At 39.8% G+C, this 24763-nt stretch overlaps 1 protein-coding gene across 2 annotated transcripts in view; it reads left to right on the forward strand.

The window, feature by feature from the left end:
* LOC126358559 (serine/threonine-protein kinase fused) overlaps window positions 1–24763 on the forward strand; it is a 171092-nt gene that overhangs the window by 10858 nt on the left and 135471 nt on the right. For both annotated transcript variants that reach the window (XM_050007560.1, XM_050007559.1), the window contains exon 3: window positions 18895–19040. In XM_050007560.1, coding sequence (XP_049863517.1) covers window positions 18895–19040 — 146 coding nt within the window. The remainder of the gene's footprint in view (window positions 1–18894; window positions 19041–24763) is intronic.

A 24763-nucleotide genomic window follows, 5' to 3' on the forward strand; every position in this document is an offset into this window, starting at 1 on the left:
CACTTTCAAGGGAAGTATTCAAATTGTGTGTGATTTTCTCATTTAGAACTGGATATCTTTTTGTAAATGATGTGTTCCATTTTCTACCTGGGTTTTGTATTTTCATTTTACTTGTTATTTGCTGTACACTGCACAACAATACTTCTTTCATTGCTGACATAGTCCATATCAGTTCAAACAGGCTAGGAAAAAACGTTACATTCATAGGCACAGATGTTATTGAATTTAGCTTATGTTAAAGTTAAGGACTAACTAAGGAACACGTATTTCTTTGTTTTCTCAAAAAAAATTTCTACTCCATGATACAGCCCTCCAAAAATGACACCGCGCATACTATTTTGAAGATGCGAATTTTGGAAAAAATTAAACAGATCTAGATTTTTTTTTATTTGAAAGATAATTGCTTTATGATTACAAAGAAATCCTCCATTTGGACTTATCTGTCAAAGTTCTTTTACTATAGCATTCTGTACTTTTTTTAAAAAATTCATGGATTTTTTTTTTTCCAAAAATGCCAATCCATAAAATTTTGATTTTTTTTTTTTTTCTGTTGATTAGTTCCGTATAGTTCTACATTCCCTGAAAAGGAGAGCTTCCACTTTTAGGTTGAACAAGTTTTCTAAACAATTGAAACTTTTCCCAAATATAATACCCGTTACATTACCACATTATACGTAACATGCTCATAAAAATCAAAACCTAGCCTTATTTAATATAATTTTAGTTTTGAAAGATGAGACTCATTTTTCAAGCATTTTAAATGGTTCCAAAATGTATGTGAAACGTCTAAAGACAAAGGTTTGAATTTATTCCGCTTCTGTGCACTCTGTTTTGTAATGAATTTAGCCAGTCAATGAACTAAAAATTTGTTCAACTGCTTCAGTATCTTCCTTTGATATAGAGTGATGCCTTCCTGTTGAACCAATGGGAACTGGAGCACTTACAGTCTTAAAACCTTTTGAACAGGAAGTGAGCACTGATGGCATTGTTGCTGTCCTTCAGCTTGAAACCTACCTCTAGCAGCTGGTCGATGTGGTAGCATGAAGTTCACTACAATTTTGTTTAACTCATAGCTGGTATCTATCATCTTTGTAATCCACCAGTCACAGTCATACTCACACTCCACAAACATCCCCCTTATCAGGTTGTGAATCTGAATATTATCCTGCTGTTTCTGAGGTGTTGGCTGAACAAACAAAATTTCTTCTTTCTTGCCTTTTAAATTGCATGCAATATGAGTCTGCCCGTCACTTTCGGTCCAAAAATGTGTCTTCTGAATTCCTTTCACAGGAGTAGTTTGTTTGGACCACTCTTCTTTTTTCTGCTCTTGGAATTCTTTGATTTCCTCTTTGGACAAAAGAATGAGGGCTGTGGATGTGTAAGATTTCATGACTCTTGTAAAAACCTCAGCATTCTGAATCGCAGCTGTATTCGGTCTGAAAAGATTGTGTAGTTTGAAGGGTAGGTTGTGTAGTTTCAGCAGGCCTGCTACGCCATCACAAGGCCCCTTCCCATGATCAGTAGCACTGTGGCAGCTGGGCCTGACAGGCTTGGCCCATTACTGTGGGCAGTGTAGAGGTTAGGTGGCACAAGGCCCCAAATTCAGGATCACAGTCTACAAGTGATGGGTTGATGTTGATGATTATAGATGATTAGTGGATCTGGAGCTGTCAGACATGACAGCGGCCATTGGTAATGGTCATGAGCTTGAACCTCTGTTTGGAGGCTCAAATGTTGCATATAAATAATGCTCCAGTGACTATTTGGATATCTGGCATTGAAGGAACACACCATTGTTTGGGTCAGTGCTGCATCATTGAGTTGTTATGAAAGACTTGCCACATTTTCATGTGAGACGTGCAATGTATCTGCAGTTGCAAATATGAACAATCATCAGCTGTATAATGGAATGATGGCAATGAAAATTGTGCTGGACTGGGACTAAATCTGGATTTCCCACTGATCACAAGCGGTTGCTTTACCATTAGGCTATCTGAACACACTTCACGGACAAACCCAAACTTCCTTATGTCGTCAACTGTGTGTTTGTTTGGGTCTGGCCATGAAGCGTTCTCAGATAGCCTAATAGTAGGGCTACTGCTTGTGATAATTGGGAAATCCGGGTTCGAGTCCCATTCTGGCACAAATTTTCATTGTTGTCATTCTATTGTACAGCTGATGGCTGTCCATATTCGCAACAGCAAATCATGGTTGCTACAAGTTTCGGAAATCAGGGAATTTCAAAAGTATCAGGGAAATTTGAAAAAAAAGTACCAATGGAAAAATCTTGTTTTTGTCTCAGTAGATGAAATGTTTCTACCTTCATTCTTACTGCTTGTCCCCTTCGTACCACTCCCCTCAGATTGCAGTCAGTGCTGTCACCACTTCTTGTCGCTACGCTAGCAGCTGCCGACGAGAGGCAGGGAGATGTGAGGAGTGATTTGTTTGGATCTGATTCTCAGATATTGTTGATGCAGCAGCTGGAGACAGTGGTTATGTGTGCATGAGTTGGATCTAAGTGATTTTGGGAATGTGTGTGTGCTCTTGTTTCCTGACAAAAGGCTGTGGCTGAAAATTTAGTTGTGAGAGTGTGACTGTCTTTTCTACGTGCTAGTCTGCAGATCAGCGATCATCTTTAATGTGAGTTGTTACCTATCCTCATTAGTACTGATTCTCAGAGTATTTGGCGCATGTTACCTGTTGCAAGGCTTGATCACTGCAGACTCATTACATCAACAAGCTGTCTGTGATGTATAAATAGCCAGTCACATGAGTGGACTTCCATGAGGGGCAAAAAGTGCAGGCCATTTATGTGGGTATCTCTAATGGATCGGGTGTGCCAGTCTGAAGTCCACTGTTTCCCACAAGCTCTGCCCGTCAGATCTAGTCTCACCAATCTGCCCACAGGCCGGGTCTGTTTGTGTGTGGCAGATTTTCGTGGTCTATCCAAGGACCCAGGACTGCGGTGGTCTTCAGGAGGCCAGAGGCCATGGGCCTTGAATTTCAGGAATTGCGACTGTCTCACAGCAAGTACATTGTACAGTGTGGCATTTCATAGAAATTTCATTTGTTCTAGAACATTTTGGCACTTCAAAAGTAGTTTATATATTAGAAAGTATTGACGATAAGAAGAAGAAAACTCTGTCACTTGCTGGCGGTTTGTACGCTATATACTCATATATTTCTCCAAAGATAAATCACACAATATTTGTTAAATAATAGATGTATCATAGTGGGTAATAACTGACAACAATGAACATAGTAGACCCAACAATTTATTTGTGGTCACATTCAGTTTTCATTTGCACAATTCTTCCCTGCCTTATACACATCTTTCAAGAGGCCTAAGGTACTTTTTTTTTTTTTTTTTTTTTCTTTTAGGTTATTTCTGAAATCAGTGAAGGTATTTTAAACTATCTAATGACTCAATGGAAATGTGTATTTTTGTCACTAAATGTTTTTTTTTTAATAAAATAATATTAGTGGTCTTAAGGAAACACATATACCATTTGGCTAGCTTTCTCCATTTAAAAACAGTTCATTACAAAAGATGTTCATGTTAGTACTTAAAACTTTTGCTCAGATCAGGAAACGCCATGTGCTTGCAAGTTTTTTTTTTTTTTTTTTTTTTTTTTTTTTTTTTTTTTTTTTTTTTCTCCCCTTCCTTCACATATTTCCTCGTTTGCACTATTGTTTTTAGTACCTTAGCTGCAAAGACAGATTGTCAACTTACATCTGAGCTTACCCTTGAGATATCAACGTTTGTAAGGGAAAAATGCTAAAACTTGGCTGGAAATCAGGGAAATATCAGGGAATTTCACTTGGTGGCAACCCTGATCAAGGCACGGATGAGGATTGCATTGTTGCAGATTCCAAGTGACGGTTGTGGTAAACACATATGCGTACTTTATGCTCAAAGCAACCATGTATCCAACAAATTAGGTCTCTTGCTTCCTTATGCAGAATTTGTCACTTACTACCACCGTCAATGATGACATCTCACAACAAATGGGACAGAAATTCAGTAAATAATCTGCTGTGATCACATATAATTCTTGCATTAGCTACAGCACTCAGAAACTATTGGCTCTCAGAGAATGCGTAACGTAGGTGATGCAGCACAAGCCTGAAGTCAACGGTCATCATTCGTGACTATAATTGAAGCAGTGGCAATTCAGATACAATCACTAGGAAGACTATGTCTTTTGCTAGGTATATAGTGCTCACCAAGCTCAAGTGTGGATAATTTCCTCTTGTAATTTGAGGTATTATTATGTAGACTCAACAGAGAATTCACTTTTTAATAATAGTAGATGACTTCAACATTAATACAATGAGATAAAATGTTTGTGTGGGAAGCTTCCTTGAGATCTTAAGTTAATTTGTCCTGCAGGCACACATAAGAAATCCAACAAGATCTACAGATACAGTAGACGTTATCACCTGAAAATTAGCCGGCCAGAGTGGTCGAGCGGTTTTAGGCGCTGCAGTCTGCAACCGCGCGACCGCTACGGTCGCAGGTTCGAATCCTGCCTCGGGCATGGATGTGTGTGATGTCCTTAGGTTTAAGTAGTTCTAAGTTCTAGGGGACTGATGACCTCAGAAGTTAAGTCCCATAGTGCTCAGAGCCATTTGAACCATTTTTTGAAGACCTGAAAATTGCTAACCATTATGGCCAGTCAATTGAAGTGCATGATGTCATGAGCAATGAAAATACAGTGATAGAACTAAGGGAGGCTGAACTAGGAAACGTAAGTGTCTTGGAAGTTTTACTGAAATCAGAAAACTGGGAGGGGATTTATGGTGAAGAACTTGTGAAAGGGAGATGGGAAATTTTCTGCAGAACTGTGAATAATTATATAAATATTAGCTGTCCAAAAGTATCCAAGAAAGTACAATAATAAATAAATAAATAAAATAAAATAAAACCTCAGTACACACTGGATCACAGAAGCAATTATTCAGAGTAAGGAAGAATTGAAAGAAAAATGTGAAGATTATAAGGAGAATAAATATTTAGCAAATGATAAGATCTATAAAGACATGATGAATGCCTACAATAGCTTGATAAAGGAGGCAAAAGCCAGATATTATAGACATAAAACTGTTACTTCCTCAAATGCTTCCAAAACTTTGTGGGCATGCGTAAACACAATCAGGAAAGAGGCAAACATATCAGCTCATGTCGACACAACACTTACAATAGAAAGGAACAGAAGTGATTTGTATGAGGTCTGTGTAATTTTCAGTCAGTATTTATATACAGGGTGTCCAAATAGTCTTTCCCTGATTACATAAATTGATAACTCAGGCGAGAAGTAAGATACAAATATGGAACTGGTGTCTAATTGTTTACAAACTATCAAAGTTTTTTTCACACATCAATAAACTTCCACATGAGTACCCTTGGTAGCTCGTAGCACATCTAGGTGATATTCAATTTCCGTACACACATTAGCCAACATCACTGGAGGGATCGATTCAACGACCGTGGTTATCCGTTGCCGCAGGGTTTCAAGATCTGGTACACGTGTTCGGTAGACCTCGTCCTTGACATAGCCCCATAAAAAGAAGTCTAATGGGGTTATGTCAGGAGAGCGTGAAGGCCAAATCGTTGGCCCATCACGACCAATCCATCGCCCAGGAAAACTCATATCGAGATAGGCATGGACGTCCAAACCCCAATGAGGCAGTGCACCGTCTTGCTGAAACAAGACATTGGGGTGATACTGAAGCAGCCGAGGAACAGCATATAGTTGAAACATGTCAAGATACACTGTAGATGTGATGGTATTCTCAGCGAAGAAGAATGGCCCGATAATTCAATCGTGCAATAGTGCGCACCAAACATTCACCTTTTGACTGCCTCTGGTGCACTCTATGACCTCGCCAGGGAGTTGTGAATCCCAAATGCTCACATTATGGGAAATCACTACTCCACTGACAAAAAAGGTTGCTTCGGCGGAAAAGGCAATTTGTCTGAGATAACCATCATCATCCTCAATATGTTATATCATTTCGACCGCAAAGTCATATCGAAGTGTACTGTCATTGGGCGACAAGGCCTGAACGATTTGCACTTTGTATACACAAAACAATAAACATTTGTGTAAAATGTCATGGAGAGAGCTTTTGGCGTCTGTAATTCACGTGAGGCCCTGTGCACCGATTTCTTTGGACTTCACAGAAAAGACTGCCTTACAGCTTCCACCCTGTCTGCTGAGATTCTTGGTCGACCAGACCTCGGAAGGTCAGCAATCAATCCTGTGTTGTTGAACATCTCATACCAGGCTTTAATGCTCTTGACACCAGGTGTACCAAATGTTGTCTAGAAGTGTGTCTGCACTGTGGTTGGTGATCGTGTCTCATGGTACCACAGGACACTCTGTGCCTTCTCCTGATTGGTTAACATGGCCTCTTGGGCACTACACCTTATCCACTACTTACGTACTGCGAACCTAGAACAGAAAAAAACTTTGCTAGTTGTAAACAATTCAACACAACTTTCATATTTGTATCTTACGTCTAGCTTTCAGATATCAATTTATGTAATCAGGGAAAGAATTTTCGGACACCCTGTAGATATAGTGGCTGGATTGGTTAAAAACCAAAACATCCAAGTAGTAAATAACATAGAAAAGCTCTAAAAAGCTAACATTATACATTCCTATCGCCTACAGGTGAATCAGAAGATGTACCATTAAATCATTAAAAAACAAAAATTCAGAGGGATTGGATGGTAGGTAAACTAATTAAGCATATTTTTAAATTCCTAACAAAACCGCCCACACTCCTTATAAATCAAATCCAGCAGGAAATAATATTTCCAATTTGCATAAAGAAAAGAAAAGTAATCCCTGCATATAAAGGGGGAGACAAAGGGTATCTCGGTAACTACAGAACTGTTACTGTCACATGTGTACTGTCTAAAATGGTAGAAATAGCCACAAAGGCTAGTATACCAGATTTCATAGATAAGCAGGAGATAATAAATAGGGCACATCATTGTTTCAGAAGAAGTCGATCTACAAAGGCAGCAAGTGCTGACGTCACAGCATGAGCAGTCAGGGCATTGGAGGAGGGAGAGGGGGGAGGGTGGGGGGGCAAGTTTGTAATCTGTTCCTGAACCTATCAAAGTCTTTCAGTTGCATGTGTCACAGAGTCCTGTTAGAAAAATTAAACCAGTATGGCATAAGAGGCTGAGCAAACAATATTATCAAGACATTTATTGAAAATAGACAATACTTTGTAAATAAAAAGTGCAAATGAGTATTTTTTTTTTCTCCCCCCTATCAAAAAAGTAAAACTTGATGTACCACAAGGCTTGGGATTAGGACCATTACTACTTATTTTACATGCAAATGATATGTCAGAAACTGTAAATGAAATAATGTTCATGTATGCTGATGACACAGCTCTACTAGTCACCAGGAAATCTGCAAAGGACTTTGAAATGAGGAATGTGTTGAGACAGGGCATACAAGTTTTTTTTGGTGGATGCAACCTTTTTATTAAAGGAAGTAAAACAACTTTCTTCTACATCTACATCTACATCTACATCCGTACTCCGCAAGCCACCTGACGGTGTGTGGCGGAGGGTACCCTGAGTACCTCTATCGGTTCTCCCTTCTATTCCAGTCTCGTATTGTACGTGGAAAGAAGGACTGTCGGTATGCTTCTGTGTGGGCTCTAATCTCTCTGATTTTATCCTCATGGTCTCTTCGCGAGATATACGTAGGAGGGAGCAATATACTGCTTGACTCTTCGGTGAAGGTATGTTCTCGAAACTTCAACAAAAGCCCGTACCGAGCTACTGAGCGTCTCTCCTGCAGAGTCTTCCACTGGAGTTTATCTATCATCTCCGTAACGCTTTCGCAATTACTAAGTGATCCTGTAACGAAGCGCGCTGCTCTCCGTTGGATCTTCTCTATCTCTTCTATCAACCCTACCTGGTGCGGATCCCACACTGCTGAGCAGTATTCAAGCATTGGGCGAACAAGCGTACTGTAACCTACTTCCTTTCTTGAGAATATAAGTAAATAGGCAGCCAAAGCAGATGGTCTTGGTATCAAGCTTCAGGACTCAGGTATTTCAGAAGTAAATTGCAGCAAGTTTCTGGGATTGATTGTGGACAGTTTCATGACAAGGGAGACACACATGAGTAAAATAGTATGCTCAGAAATGAACACAGATGTATTTCTCCTGAGAAAAATCTCACAAACTTTTGATCAAGACACTTTACTGACAGTATAATAGCATCTAATTTATCAGCACATTTCCTATTGTATACCTGTGTGGGACAGTGCCGTTAATATACACGTAGGCAGATTACTTAAACTGCAAAAGAAAGTATTAGGTGCATTGGAAACCTGTCAAGAAGGCAGCACTGCAGAAATAAATTCAAAGAATTGCAAATGTTGACAGTGCCTGCTCTGCACATATACGAAGCGATTATGTTTCTAAAAATAAACTACATGACTCTGATGAACAAAAAAATACATAATTTCAGTACAAGATGTAAAGAAAACTACCACATGTACACAGACTTCAGTGACAAGGAACCTAATCTAACCATATGTTTATTTATTTATTTATTACATTTTCTTTGCGTGGAGCCATCGTAATAATGGCTTTTGAAACCTCAGACTTGATACTATGATTATATTTATACTTATAAAATACACTATATTCTGTAGCTGTTGCTTCTTATGTCTATTTTTTACATTTATCACATTACAACTGATATGCTAATGCCTCGTGTTACAATTAATATCTTAAAATTCATTGAAAGAATATAAACATTTTTCTATTAGAAAATATTTTAATTTTGTTTTAAAAACGCTTCCCTTATGTGTTCTTAGAGAGTTTGGTAGCTTGTTATACCAAATCAAACCACTGATACATGGACTTCTATCAGTCATTTTTAACATTGTTCTGTTACGAAAATAGTTACACTTTGTTCTAGTGTTGTGATCATGTACATCTATGCCCTTGATAGCTTCTATTGGTTGACTTATAAAAAATACAAGTATTTTGAAGATGTACAGCGAATATATTGTCAGATATTCGTGCTGCACAAACACTTCACTACATGAATCTCCATGTCCCATCCAATGTATAAGTCTTATTCCTCTTTTCTGTAGTAGTAGTAGTATTCTTTTTAAATGTACATCAGCTGCACAGCCCCATAGTTCAATTCTGTAATTGAGAAAAGAGTAAAGGTTTCCATAATATACTAATTTCAGTGCTTGGCTAGGAACTATCTTTGCGAGCTGGCTGAGGATATACATGGCACTACTGACTTTTCCGCATACGAAATTAATGTGGTATGTCCACCACAAATTTTCATCAACATATACACCCAGGAATTTACAGTTAGCGTTTTCTGTTGCAGAGATTTACACACACTATTCATATTGTTGTGATGAGAACTGCCTGTTTTAAATGTCAGTAGTTGAGATGTGGTGACATTCACCTTAAGTCCCTGATCATTGAAGTATTTTGTTACGTCTGTTACACCACTAGTAGCAACAGATTCTAGCTCTGTAGATTCGCTCCCATAGAATAAGATTGACATGTCATCTGCACGGCTTACAATATGGGAGTTAATGGGTTGTGCAATGTCGTTAATATATATGTATATTTTATAAATGTTGTAACTAAGATACACAACACAACCAAGAAAGTTAATATAATTTTATTAGACTGTGGAATGTACCATATCATATACTGAGAATAATAAGATAAGGCAAAGGTATTCAAGCAGTGATAACATGATAACTGAGCATGAGTACAGAGTGGTAGGGATTAATTAGGCACTTGCCAGTGGCGGGCTCTATCATAAGTTCACAGTATTCCTCTTTTGCAATGCTCTCTTGCATATGACAACTGGCTTTTAAGTAACATGTGCATGCATTATGTCATTCCTCTTCCCTTGAGAAACAGCTCGGATATAGATGATGTCCATGGCATCTTCCTCTGTGAAGCACTGACTGAGATTAGGTGCTGATACTGGAGAGCATGGTTTGAAGTACTTGGGGTGTGGGCAGTGTCACAGTCTGCCTTCTCCTGTCAACCCATTTGGTAGGATGGGTGACACCGGCGTGAGCTCCACGCCCACATCAGGTCCAGAACCTTGATGGTTGTGGTGACCCTGCAGTTGGCAGCTAAAGCAGAGGAGATGGCTCCAGTGTGGACAGCAGCTGCATCGGTACTGGTAGCAGTTCGGAGAAGCTGCACCAGGTTCATCCACCAGTGACGGAGGATCCCTCATATGTCGTGGCAGGGATCTTGCCACATCAGGTGAACTGGCATAGCAACATGATGTCCCGGCTGGGGTTGTCTGGTCATTCATGCACAGGCGCAACTGGTCACAATGACGTTCACAGAGACCTTCTTCTGTATGAACATTGCAGAGAAGGTGCCCACGGTGTTGGGAAACGATGGTGGGAATCCATTTTGGGCGACACAAAACCCGCATGCCCAGACAGACATTTCAGGCCAGAAATGGGACCATGGCTGCATAGATTGGTGTCCCTGACCAAGCTGCAGGAGATGCCAGAATGTGTAGGGTTGACACCTGTGGAGGAGTCCGACAGGGCTGTTGTTGCAAAATGGCATGAACTAATAGGAAAACATAAATTGATCCAAGACGATGTCAGATTGGACCAAATCAGTACTTTTTCATTTGCTTTTTGAATGTTGTAACTAACCTGTTGGCCTCACCATTGGACTGCAGTTGGAAGGGCAGTGCAAAAATGTGGTGAATCCCGCAGGCATTGCATAAGGAGGCAAACTCCTGCGACACAAACTGAGGGCTTTTATAAGAGACCAGTGTTGCTGGAAGTCCTTTGATGGAAAAAAAATTTTGACGGGCTGCCACAGTGGCATAGGCCAAAGTTGATGGCCAATGAACAACATATGGGAACCGAGAGAATGCTTCAGTTATTATTAGCCATTATGTATTAAATGAAAGGGCTGGTGAAATCAATGTGGAGACGGTTCCAGGCCTGCAAAGTTTGTGACCACAGACACATTGCTGACTGGGCAGCTTGCTGCGCTGCCTGTTTCAAACATAATGTAACCAAACGAGTGATGTTGCCATGTAAACCAGGCCGAAAAGAATGAGTCGGCTAATACCTTGGTGCATGACACCCCCCAGTGAGCAGCATGCAGCAGTTGCAGGATCTGTGAATGGATAGCTGACATGTCAGCATTTGCAAGTTTAACTGTGGGGCAGAAGTGAATCCTGTTCTTGTACCAAGAGAGAAACAGTGTCCAACATTGAAGATGTGCGGTGCTTTGCCTGGCACTGACATTGAGTGGTTAAACAGCAAAACTAATGGCTTGTGATCCGTCTTTCTCTGTTTGTGAATATCTAGTCTGAGCTGAATTAAGCTTCTTTGATGTGTGTGCAATAGGCCACCTGGAGCCATCAGAATATTGATGAGCTAACACCACCTCCAGCCCATGCTGGGATGCATCTGTTGCTGACACTAAATGTTGACCCTGATGGTCAACATTTACCAGCTCTAGAAACCTCAAACCCAAGATAAACAATAGGAGACTGAAAGGAGCAGCACTTTCCCAAATGGAATTTTAACCCGGCGACCTGTAACTCTGAAAAAAACATGCATAAGTTGTTGAGATGTTCAACAGCAGAGGAGCCAGAGACCACAATATCAAGATAATTTCCACACCTAGTAATTCAAGAAACTACTGAAAAATTGTCAGGGTGCTGGCCACACCATATGTTAACAGCAAGTATTGATACAAGTCAAGTGGTGTGTTAACGACCAAGAGTCGTTGAGTCATCATCAGTGGGAAGCTGCAAATATGCATGGGAGAGGTCTATCTTGGAAAAATGCTGATCACCAGCAGAAAGTTTGTTGGGGCATGGCATGGGATGCGTGTTAATCATAGGCTGAGCATTAACAGAAGCTTTGAAATCACCCGAAAGGCATAACCGTCCCAATGCCTTCTTGACAATGAGTAAGGGGGTAGCTTATTTGCTGGATGCAATTGGTTGGATAAGCCTGAAGGCCATGAGGCGGGTTGAGGCCATGAGGCGGTTGAGCTCCTCCTTGACTTGATCACAGAGTGCCATTGGCACTGAGCGAGCCCAAAAGAAATGGGATCTGGCCAAAAGTTTCATGGTGATGTTTGCTTCAAAATTATTGGCCCACTCCCAGCCCACAGAAAACAGGTAGAAAATTAAGAACATGGCATGGTGTGTACAAGGCACTTGATCAGAGACGAGTTTAACTCCACCATAAATAGTAAGCCCAAAAAGGTTAAAGACATCCAAACCAAACAAATTTTTGGTGCATGCATTGTTCACCACCAGAAAAGTGAGCAGATTTATACGGACTGAGCCGAGACAATGCCTAATATCAGAATGCTTTGTTTATTGTGTGTGACTAATGTACATGACACTGGCTCTGAAGACGGAGAAACCAAGTCCATGTAAATTTGCAAGTTGAGTAATAACATGGCAGCACCAGTGTTGATTTGCATGTGCAAAACCTTCTGATAAACCTTGACATCAATAAGAAGTGTATAGGTTGCAACAGAGATTGCCAATACACAATTGACATCCATGTCAGTGTCTGCAATAAACTGTTGCTGCCACAGTTTGTTGGCCCAGCTGCCATCGTGTTTTGCTCATGCACAGACTGCTGCCACCATATCATCCCCCTGTGAACCTTCCGATAAACGGCAGGGGGAAGCGATTTGAACTTCTGCAACCTCACACCGTGATTCAATTTGAGTATCCACAGCCCTCAAAACCTCAGATGATTGGGCAATAGTCAGAATGTTGGAGAGGGAGCAATTTTCTCTTTGCAGTGCCCATTCATGAACCTCAAGATCAGGGGCCAACCAAAACCAAATGATTGCATCAAGAACCATTTCATCGTGCTTAATATATACACGAACAACCAACCTATAGGCCCAAAGACCAGGAGCTTCTTATATGTTGACGACCTCGTTCTAGCCACCAAGAGGACAGATTTTGAATCACTGGAGTACAACTACACAAGTGCCCTTGAAGATCTATCCAGATACTACAACACAAACCAGCTTAAACCAAACCCTTCAAAGACCCAAATGTGTGCTTTACATTTGAGAAACAAGGAAGCCCAAAGACCAGGAGCTTCTTATATGCTGACGACCTCGTTCTAGCCACCAAGAGGAGAGATTTTGAATCACTGGAGTACAACTACACAAGTGCCCTTGAAGATCTATCCAGATACTACAACACAAACCAGCTTAAACCAAACCCTTCAAAGACCCAAATGTGTGCTTTACATTTGAGAAACAAAGGAAGCCACTCACAAGTTGCAAATACTATGGTTGGGGGTTGAACTAGAACACTAACAAGAGAACCTCCCCATCGCACTCCCCTCAGATATAGTTATAAGTTGGCACAGTGGATAGGCCTTGAAAAACTGAACACAGATCAATTGAGAAACCAGGAAGAAGTTGTGTGGAACTATGAAAAAAATAAGCAAAATATACAAACTGAGTAGTCCATGTGCAACATAGGTAACATCAAGGACTGCGCACGTTCAGGAGCGCCGTGGTCCCGTGGTTAGCGTGAGCAGCTGCGGAACGAGAGATCCTTGGTTCAATTCTTCCCTCGAGTGAAAAGTTTTAATTTTTTATTTTCAGTTTATGTGACAAACTCTAATGTTTTCATCAGTTTTTTGGGAGTGATTATCACATCCACAAGAAAACCTAAATCGGACAAGGTAGAAGAATCATTTTACCCATTTGCCAAGTGTACAAGTTAGATGGGTTGACAACATATTCCTGTCATGTGTCACACATGCCGTCACCAGTGTCGTATAGAATATTTCAGATGTGTTTTCCTGTAGAGGAATCGGTTGACCTATGACCTTGCGATCAAATGTTTTCGGTTCCCATTGGAGAGGCACGTCCTTTCGTCTACTAATCGCACGGTTTTGCGATGCGGTCGCAAAACACAGACAATAAACATATTACAGTGAACAGAGACGTCAGTGAACGAACGGACAGATCATAACTTTGCGAAAATAAAGAAAGTTAACTTTTTATTCAAGGGAAAACTTGAATCAAGGACCTCACATTCCGCAGCTGCTCACGCTAACCCCGGGACCACGGTGCTCTTGAGTCCATACTACCCTTGATGTTGCCTATCTTGCACATGGACTACTCAGTTTGTATGTTTTTCTTATTTTTTTCATAGTTCCACACAACTTCTTCTTGTTTTCTCGATTGATCTGTGTTAAGTTTTTCAATGCCTATCCACTGTGCCAACTTATAACTAAATCTGAGGTGGGTGCAATGGGGAGGATCCCTTGTAAGAGACTCCAAAATACTCAGGAGTGACACTTGATAGGTTGAAAGTTTCCACCAGTAACAATCTCCTGCGGAAAGTGGCCGTATCACAGTGGGGTAGTCAACCCGAAACAATCCGAACATCTGCAATGGTACTATGCTATTCTGTGGCAGAGTATGCCTGTCCTGTTTGATATAATTCAACTCATGCCGAACACGTGGATGTAGCTCTCAATGAAACCTGCAGAATTATAATAGGTTGCTTCAAACCCATTCCATTCGAATGGCTTTACCACCTCACAGAAATAGCACCACCACCTGTCCGAAGAGAGGTAGCTGCGAACAAGGAAAGAAAGGCAGTGGAACAGTAAATTACTCATCCTCTGTATGGGCACGACTGAAGTCAAGGAAGAGTTTATTGAAACATCAAAGGAACTTAGAACCACTGCTGAGAAAGCTAGGTTACAACTATGGAAGGCTATGACCTACCATTCCCCTGGTTGGAAAAAAGTTGTTGAAGCCTTACCTCCAGGCCATGACAGGGAAAGGAAGTCCCTGAATAGACTGAGATCTGGAGTTGGAAGATCAAAAGTTAACCTGGAAACATGGGGATACACTGATCCAAATGATATTCAGTGTGACTGTGGAGAAGAACAGACAGTCCGTCATACGTTTCGGTGTCGATTGTGTCCGTTCTCCTGTACAAAAGATGACCTTCAACAAGCAACAGAAAATGCGCTGGAAGTGGCCACGTTCTGGTCAAAAGTAATTTAATCATGACTGTGTAAAATGTATGTACATGTACCTGTATGTTTATGACACGAGAATAATAAAAAAAAATTGTGTACATCAGTGACAAAGTGACGACGACGGCTTAAACCGTGAAGCTCAGCTGCCCAAATCATATAGCTATTTTTTGCAACACCAATAGAACTCAACTCACATTCAGACAGAAGGTCGTACTTGTTATGAAAAGTGAGTGAAGATTGATCATACAGGGTGGACAATTGGCAAAGGAGTTCATACCTGTGAGGCAATAACCAAGACAAAAAGAAAGCACAGCATAAAGGGGCATGCTGCAACCATTTTTTATAGGCTTCCCGTTCTTTGACAGACTCATTGTAAGCCAGGAACAGCAGGGGATAAGAGACCTGAATAGCTACAGGCAAAACAAGAGGTGACGCAGCAGGTGACATAGTCAGAGATGGACCCGAACTGCCCAAAACAGAGGCAAACATTTGCAATACCTGAGTTGTATTGTGTTGCACTGTGGCGAATGCCTCATGCAGTTGACCAATATGCTGCAATGCCACAGTAAGAAACCCTTGCTGATCAACTAGCCAGTGTGAAAACTCAGCAGCAGTACTGTTAGACATCACAGATGCAACAAAGAACCAACCAGAGACTGAAAACTGCGTGGAGAGCAATCCCACACTCTTCATCACTTGTGTTGTAACTTGGACACCAACACAACCAAGAATTAGCACAACTTCATTAGACTGTGGCATGTACGTGAAGTACCTAAACGTGTACTGAACACAATAAGATAAGGCAAATGTATCCAAGCAGTAATAACATGATAACTGAGAGTGAGCATAGCGCAGTAGGCAGTATTGCTCTTTCACAGTGCGCTCTCGAGGATGACAACACACTGCTGACGCATGTGGTTTTGCACACATTACTGCAATAAGAAACTTCCCAGTTTCAAACAAAACCAGAGATGTCATCTGCTCTCAGCCTGTTGCTACCATGTAAAGGAGTTCTTAGACACAAGTATAACAGTGTAAACTCACAAATGAGAGATTCTTCTACAAACTCCATGTCACAAAAGTAAAGAAATTGTGGTGGGCAGCATATGTATGCAAAATGGTATATATTTTCTTAACTCCCTCTAATAACACTTTGAGTAGGTATGTATGTAATCTTATTTATATGGTGTAAACTCTTAATCTCTTTTACAAATGCACAGAAAATCATGTGTATCTTTTTATTAAATCTAGTAACAAGCCTGTTTATATCCTGACATATCGAGTATCTGTACCAGGAATGATGAAAGAATGGAATGTGCATAATAATATGCTAACAGAAATGCATGTCAGCAGTAAGAAGGAATGAAGTCTGCAGAAGTTGACTTTTCCAGGAAAGAGCGAGGAATTATAGGGTCAGCAGATGAGAAGGAGGAGGGGAGGACTAAAATAGTTATGGGTGTGGAAACTAGGAAAGATGTTGAGACAGAAATATTTGTTCCCTGTTGGTCAAAAGACAGACAACTGGAGTGTGCTGAGAGGGAAACTATGCTAATAATAAATGCATTAAGTTATGTCCTCTTGAATGCGGCATGATTTTGATTGCAGTTATGGAATGATGATAAGAATTTGATAACTGAAGAGAGCTGCAGAGTGAATGAAAAACCCATGAAGACAATTGTGTGCAAAAATCACACTTCAAATCCAGTCACAACCATGTTTGTTATCTGAACATAGGGAAGACTGACGTGATCAAACAGTCCTGCACTACACACGCACGCGCACACACACACACACACACACAAACACAAACACAAACACACACACACACACACACACACACACACACACACACACACACACACACACACCTTATAATGCATTTGTGAGTTGCTTGATTGACACAGAGTCATGTTGAGCTACAACACAGTAGTAAAGTTTTGTAAGACCTGGTTACATGCATAAGATTTTTTTTTAATCTGCATTTATGTAAGACCAATATTTCTTAAATGTTTTTTATAGTTTGTACTTCCAACTCCATATACTCATGATTATGCTGACGTCTTTCGCTTTCTGTAGTAGAAATGTTGCATGTAGCCAAGGAGTATTATAGAAACTGTTTCATGAACATATTCACTGATCAGCTTTCAGTGTATTTTGAGTATTAGCTGGCTCCATTGGGTTTAGTTTAAGGCCCAGGTTTGTACCAGTCATGATACTCAGCAAAGGTCATTTTTCTTACCTGATATGGTAGTAGCAATGTTCTTAAGGCTGGTGATTAGATACAGACAGATGTTGTCAGCATAAAAGTGGTAGCTACAAGAATGAAATTCATGTGAATCAACAATCTCAAATACCTGCTGAAATCAGTCCATATGAAAATGGTCATTTCATGTGTGCCATTGGCATCTTTGATGTCATCAGTGTTGTATTGGAGAAATAATTCAGGTGGCGGAGGAGATGGAGAGGGATAAGATGATGACACTTTAACTTCTGTTGTTTTTCCATACAAATGTCATTGTAATAGTCTAGGTGGACATTAAGAAATTAAAAAAATATGTTATTGTATTTATACTGTATAATATGGTCATACGGAAGTTTTTGTGTATGCTATGCAGCACTGACAAATTGATTATATATTTAAATTAAACCAAAGAAACTAAATTTTATACATGGACTACATCAGATTCAAATGTGCATCCACATTCTGTAATTGTTACTTAATTTTAAAAAATAGAACTTAAATTTGTGATCAACTTTTTTAAAATTATTTTAGACCTATTATTTAGAAAGCTACACTAACTAGACTGATCTTGAAACAGTCCAAGTCACTTTATATTTATACTTGGTGACCAGTTTTAGTTACATATCTTCTTCAGACCAAATGTCAGTGCATCCTAGTTATCTACACAATTGTCTTTCTGGAATCTGATTGAGCTACCTCTTCTTTCTAACCATCCTCAACCTACACCTTTTTCTCCCTGCAAGGTAGCATACTTTTTGTATTTTTATATGTATCTAGTGACATTATTGGAATTTCACCTTCTGAAGATAAGTTCTAGCCATGTGCCCTGTCTACTAGTAAGTTAATAGTTTACTGAAAATTTAATGGATGATCTTTAGACTGGTCCCTTAAATCACTTAACCTTTTCAGACCTTCTGGCTACAATTGTGTAAATTAACTTTTGCAGTGTCTTAGCTGCAACAGAAGTATCTTTTCCCAATGGAAACCTGAGGTACGCATTTGTGAATGTTTACCTTTCCGCCATGTATAAGTACTGCCAGCTGTTGTACATCACTGTGAAAATGTCAGCAAGTCAACCTAGCAGTGTGTAACAACTCATGGCCACCAGAATACACAGATGTGCTTCTTTTAATATGTTCCACTGTATAATTGAATGTTATTATTGTTATTTTGTAGGGTAGTTATTCTGTAATCATTTTACTATTTATTGGAATAGATAATATTTCATAACTAGTTATTTTAATCTATAAAATGATGCCAAGTATACAAAGTATGGTTTGAAAATATGTACGTATTTTTCTATAAATCTTGCATCTAAAATCGGTTTGAAAACTCACATAAGAGTAACACTACGTAAAGAAATATTTTATTTCCTCCAGAAAAAATTCAGCTCTGTAAGACTTAACTTCTCTGTTACAACTTGTTCTCATTTTCCATTCCTGAAATAAGTTGGTTGCTATGCAAATTACCTAGTGTCCTCTACACATACTAGATGTATTTAAAGTGAATTTTGAAAGACATTACATGTTCCTTGTTGATGATAGTTTGAGATACTATCTAATTTACAATACCATTATGCTCCAGATTGTTGTAGTAACAGAATATGCGGACAAGGAGTTATCTGAAATCCTGAGTAAAGAAGGGTACTTGCCTGAGGATCGAGCAAGAAATATTGCCTGTGATTTAGTCTCAGCCCTTTACTATCTTCATTCTCATAGGGTGCTACACAGGTAACATTAATTTCATTTAATGTTTATTGATAATAATTTTACACAAGATATAACTCTGTTGTTTTGTCTGCAGAGTGAAATAATTAGTGACGGAAACCTTTTAATTTATTTACCAACCATTACATGTATTACAATCAATACATGATGCATCATTGGACAAAGCGATTATACAATTTATAGTACTCTATAACTAATCAAAATATATAAATAAATCACTGTAAAATAATAAACACATCACATCTGCAATATGCTTTTTTTTTCTTTTGCAAATAATGGTTATTTATTGTAAAAAACACACACACAAACACACACACACACACACACACTTTTTCTTCATCTCATTTGCAAATGGAATAGCACAGACGTTTGGTGATACTGGTATAAAGTACTATGTCATATGTACTGTGAATAGTGGCTTTCCAAACACATATGTCAATGCAGAAAAAGCTGCAGAGATCACCAGTGCCAAGCAGATGAGATCCTGACAACCCTTGGTTTTCTCATGTTTTATAATGCACAGTGGGTTATTCAGATCATGTGATTCCCTATGGTACAATACTTTTACAAGTTCATCAATTGATTGCTTTACAGGTGGGAAATATTGCTCTTCACAATTGCTGATTATTCTAACTCTGTAATGAGATCTGACACTCACTGGATATAATTATTCAAGTCAAACATACCACTGTATTTATAGTAAATAGGGATATACAACTTCCTGATTCTTCAGTAGACCATTTTAAAGCCTGTACAAATGTTCAAAGGTGTTTCAGAATGCAACTATCTACATTTCTCCTAAATTTCCAGTTCTACACTTGTCATATAGAATGAGGTGAAAAAGTCACAAGATAGTGATTATCCAATATACAAATGGCAGTAGTATTGTGTAAATATGGTATAAAAGGGTGGTACATCGGCATATACTTTTTTTGTCTTTTACAAATAATGGCTATTTATTTTAAAACAAACAATAATTTGGTGCAGAAAAGAGTGCAGATTTCTTCAGGAATGCTGTATCTAGTAAGGACATTTGTTGATGATTAGATCCTATGTTGTTGTTATTGTTGTGGTCTTCAGTCCTGAGACTGGTTTGATGCAGCTCTCCATGATACTCTATCTTGTGCAAGCTTCTTCATTTCCCAGTACCTACTGCAACCTACATCCTTCTGAATCTGCTTAGTGTAGTCATCTCTTGTTCTCCCTCTACAATTTTTACCCTCCACGCTGCCCTCTAATACTAAATTGGTGCATCAGAACATGTCCTACCAACCGAACCCTTCTTCTGGTCAAGTTGTGCCACAAACTTCTCTTCTCCCCAATCCTATTCAATACCTCCTCATTAGTTATGTGATCTACCCATCTAATCTTCAGCATTCTTCTGTAGCACCACATTTCGAAAGCTTCTATTCTCTTCATGTCCAAACTAGTTACCGTCCATGTTTCACTTCCATACATGGCCACACTCCATACAAATACTTTCAGAAATGACTTCCTGACACTTAAATCTATACTCAATGTTAACAAATTTCTCTTCTTTAGAAACGCTTTCCTTGCCATTGCCAGTCTACATTTTATATCCTCTCTACTTCGACCATCATCAGTTATTTTACTTCCTAAGTAGCAAAACTCCTGTACGACTTTAAGTGTCTCATTTCCTAATCTAATTCCCTCAGCATCACCCGACTTTATTCGACTACATTCCATTATCCTCGTTTTGCATTTGTTGATGTTCATCTTATATCCTCCTTTCAAGACACTATCCATTCCATTCAACTGCTCTTCCAAGTCCTATGCTGTCTCTGACAGAATTACAATGTCATCAGCGAACCTCAACATTTTTATTTCTTCTCCATGTATTTTAATACCTACTCCGAATTTTTCTTTTGTTTCCTTCACTGCTTGCTCAATATACAGATTGAATAACATCGGGTAGAGACTACAACCCTGTCTCACCGCCCCGGTAGCTGAGTGGTCAGCGCGACGAACTGTCAATCCAAAAGGCTCGGGTTCGATTCCCGGCTGGGTCGGAGATTTTCTCCACTCAGTGACTGGGTGTTGTGTTGTCCTAATCATCATCATTTCATCCCCATCGACGCGCAAGTCACCAAAGTGGCGTCAAATCGAAAACTTGCACCAGGCGAACGGTCTACCCGAAGGGAGGCCCTCGTCACACGACATTTCATTTTTACTCCCTTTCCAACCACTGCTTCCCTTTCCAACCACTGCTTCCCTTTCATGTCCCTCAACTCTTATAACTACCATCTGGTCTCTGTACAAATGGTAAATAGCCTTTCGCTCCCTGTATTTTACCCCTGCAACCTTCAGAATTTGAAAGAGAGTATTCCAGTCAGCATTGTCAAAAGCTTTCTCTAAGTCTACAAATTCTAGAAACGTAGGTTTGCGCTTCCTTAATCTAGCTTCTAAGATAAGTCATTGGGACAGTATTGCCTCACGTGTTCCAACATTTCTATGGAATCCAAACTGATCTTCCCCGAGGTCGGCTTCTACTAGTTTTTCCATTCGTCTGTAAAGAATTCGCGTTAGTATTTTCCAGCTGTGACTTATTAAACCGATAGTTCGGTAATTTTCACATCTGTCAACACCTGCTTTCTTTGGGATTGGAATTATTATATTCTTCTTGAAGTGTGAGGGTATTTCGCCTGTGTCATACACCTTGCTCACCAGATGGTAGAGTTTTGTCAGGACTGGCTCTCCCAAGGCCGTCAGTAGTTCCAATGGAATGTTGTCTACTCGGGGGGCCTTGTTTCGACTCAGATCTTTCAGTGCTCTGTCAAACTCTTCACGCAGTATCGTATCTCCCATTTCATCTTCATTTACATCCTCTTCCATTTCCATAAGGTTGTCCTCAAGTACATCGCCCTTGTATAGACCTTCTATATCCTCCTTCCACCTTTCTGCTTTCCCTTCTTTGCTTAGAACTGGGTTTCCATCTGAGCTCTTGATATTCATACAAGTGGCTCTCTTTTCTCCAAAGGTCTCTTTAATTTTCCTGTAGGCAGTATCTATCTTACCCCTAGTGAGATAAGCCTCTACATCCTCACATTTGTCCTCTAGCCATCCCTGCTTAGCCATTTTGCACTTCCTGTCAATCTCATTTTTGAGACATTTGTATTCCTTTTTGCCTGCTTCACTTACTGCATTTTTGTATTTTCAATATTTTTTCTGTTAGCCAAGGATTTCTAGTAGCCCTCGTCTTTTTACCTACTTGATCCTCTGCTGCCTTCACTACTTCATCCCTGAAAGCTACCCATTTTTTTTCTACTGCATTTCTTTCCCCCATTCCTGTCAATTGCTCCTTTATGCTCTCCCTGAAACTCTGTACAACCTCTGGTTCTTTTAGTTTATCCAGGTCCCATCTCCTTAAATTCCCACCTTTTTGCAGTTTCTTCAGTTTTAATCTACAGTTCATAACCAATAGATTGGGGTCAGAGTCCACATCTGCCCCTGGAAATGTCTTACAATTTAAAACCTGGTTCCTAAATCACTGTCTTACCATTATATAATCTATCTGAAACCTGTCAGTATCTCCAGGCTTCTTCCATGTATACAGTCTTCTTTTATGATTCTTGAACCAAGTGTTAGCTATGATTAAGTTGTGCTCTGTGCAAAATTCTACCAGGCTGCTTCCTCTTTCATTTCTTTGCCCCAGTCCATATTCACCTACTATGTTTCCTTCTCTCCCTTTTCCTACTACCAAATTCCAGTCACCCATGGCTATTAAATTTTCGTCACCCTTCACTATCTGAATAATTTCTTTTTTTTGATCATACATTTCTTCAATTTCTTCGTCATCTGCAGAGCAAGTTGGCATATAAACGTGTACTAGTGTAGTAGGTGTGGGCTTCGTATCTATGTTGGCCACAATAATGCGTTCACTATGCTGTTCGCAGTAGCTTACCCGCATTCCTATTTTCCTATTCATTATTAAACCTACTCCTGCATTCCCCCTATTTGATTTTGTGTTTATAGCCCTGTAGTCACCTGACTAAAAGTCTTGTTCCTCTTGCCACCGAACTTCACTAATTCCCACTATATCTAACTTTAACCTATCCATTTCCCTTTTTAAATTTTCTAACCTACCTGACCAATTAAGGGATCTGACATTCCACGCTCCGATCCATAGAACACCAGTTTTTTTTCTCTTGCCTATATCGAAACAAAACTGAGGCGATGTTGATTGTTACATTTCAATCATTGTTCCAAATAATCCCAGACTTTCATTGTAGGATTAAGGTAGGCTAAGTTAGTGGGCCAATCAAGGTGCATAGGGACGCTCCAGTGTTCAATGATTTTGCATGCATTCATTTCTGGATTGATGAACAGATGATGATGATGATGATGATGATGATGATGATTTGATGATGAATATGAATATGAATGGGAGTGCCCACAGCATACACTGGTGACCAGAAATATTGAAATAAATATCCTGTCTCATGTTCATGGTAAACTGAATGAGTGCCCCAAGTTTTGGTACGAAAAATACATCCAAAATACCACAGAAACATGTCGGGTTTGAATTACACATTTCTTACATTGTAGGTTTAACACCTCATTTGGCTGTCCATGCACTTGATGTCCTGCAACATTCATGAAGAGACAAAATCAGAAGCCATGCGGGATTAGCTGAGCAGTCTAAGGCTCTTTAGTCATGGATTGTGCGGTTGGTCCCGGTGGAGTTTCTAGTTCTCCCTCGGGCATGAGTGTGTGAGTTTGTCCTTAGGATAATTTAGGTAAAGTAGTGTGTAAGCTTAGGGACTGCTGACCTTAGCAGTTAAGTGCCGTAAGATTTCACACACATTTGAACAAAATCAGAACTTGTTGGGCTGCACTGTATGGCCCCAGTCTGCTCCTGTCCAGTTTCTATGTAATTTGATCCATTGAAAATTGCAGCTTTATGTGCTGCTATGAGCAATGGCCACTCACGAGGTACCTAACTCCAACTGTCTATTACCTGCAGTTTCCTTTGATAGGTGAAAGACTATCCTAACTTTCAATATTCCTTGTTTAGTGCTTTTACGAGGGTAATCCCAAAAGCAAGGTCTATTTTTTTTTTATTAGTACATAGACCTGTTTATTTCTACAATGGTTTACATCAGTTTACAGCTTGAACATTTAGCTATTTTTTAACATAATCACCATTTCTGTTTATGCATTTTTGTAGACGCTGTGGCAGTTTTTGTATGCCCATGTCATACCAGCTTGCCGCCGTGCTGTTCAAAAAGTTATGAACCTCTTCTTTCACCTCATTGTTGGAGCTGAATCGCTTTCCGGCCAAATGTTTCGTCACCCGTGACAAATGAGTCCAGAAAGTTATCCTGTTTGGCTGCAAGGCGGTGAAGAAATGCATGGGAAGCATCAACTCGTTGCCGCATGTGGTCCTCAGTCAGCATGCGTGGCACCCATCTTGCGCACACCTTCCGGTAGTTCAATGTTTCCGTTAAAATTCTGTGAGTGGTGCTTCAGGAAACCTCAGGAACCAATGTGCAGAGTTCATCCAGGGTGATCTGCCGATCTTCATGCATGCTTTGCTCAACCTTTAACACTGTCTCCTCAGAAATTGATGGCCTCCAGCTCCTTTGTTCGTCGTGAATTTCGGTCCTACCAGCTGCAAACTCTCTACACCACTTACGAAAATTTTTTACATCCATGCATGACTCACCATACACTTCTGTCAGTTGGCAGTGGATTTCAATCGGTGC

The sequence above is a fragment of the Schistocerca gregaria genome, chromosome 1 (assembly GCF_023897955.1).
Source record: "Schistocerca gregaria isolate iqSchGreg1 chromosome 1, iqSchGreg1.2, whole genome shotgun sequence".
NCBI classification, from domain to species: domain Eukaryota; kingdom Metazoa; phylum Arthropoda; class Insecta; order Orthoptera; family Acrididae; genus Schistocerca; species Schistocerca gregaria.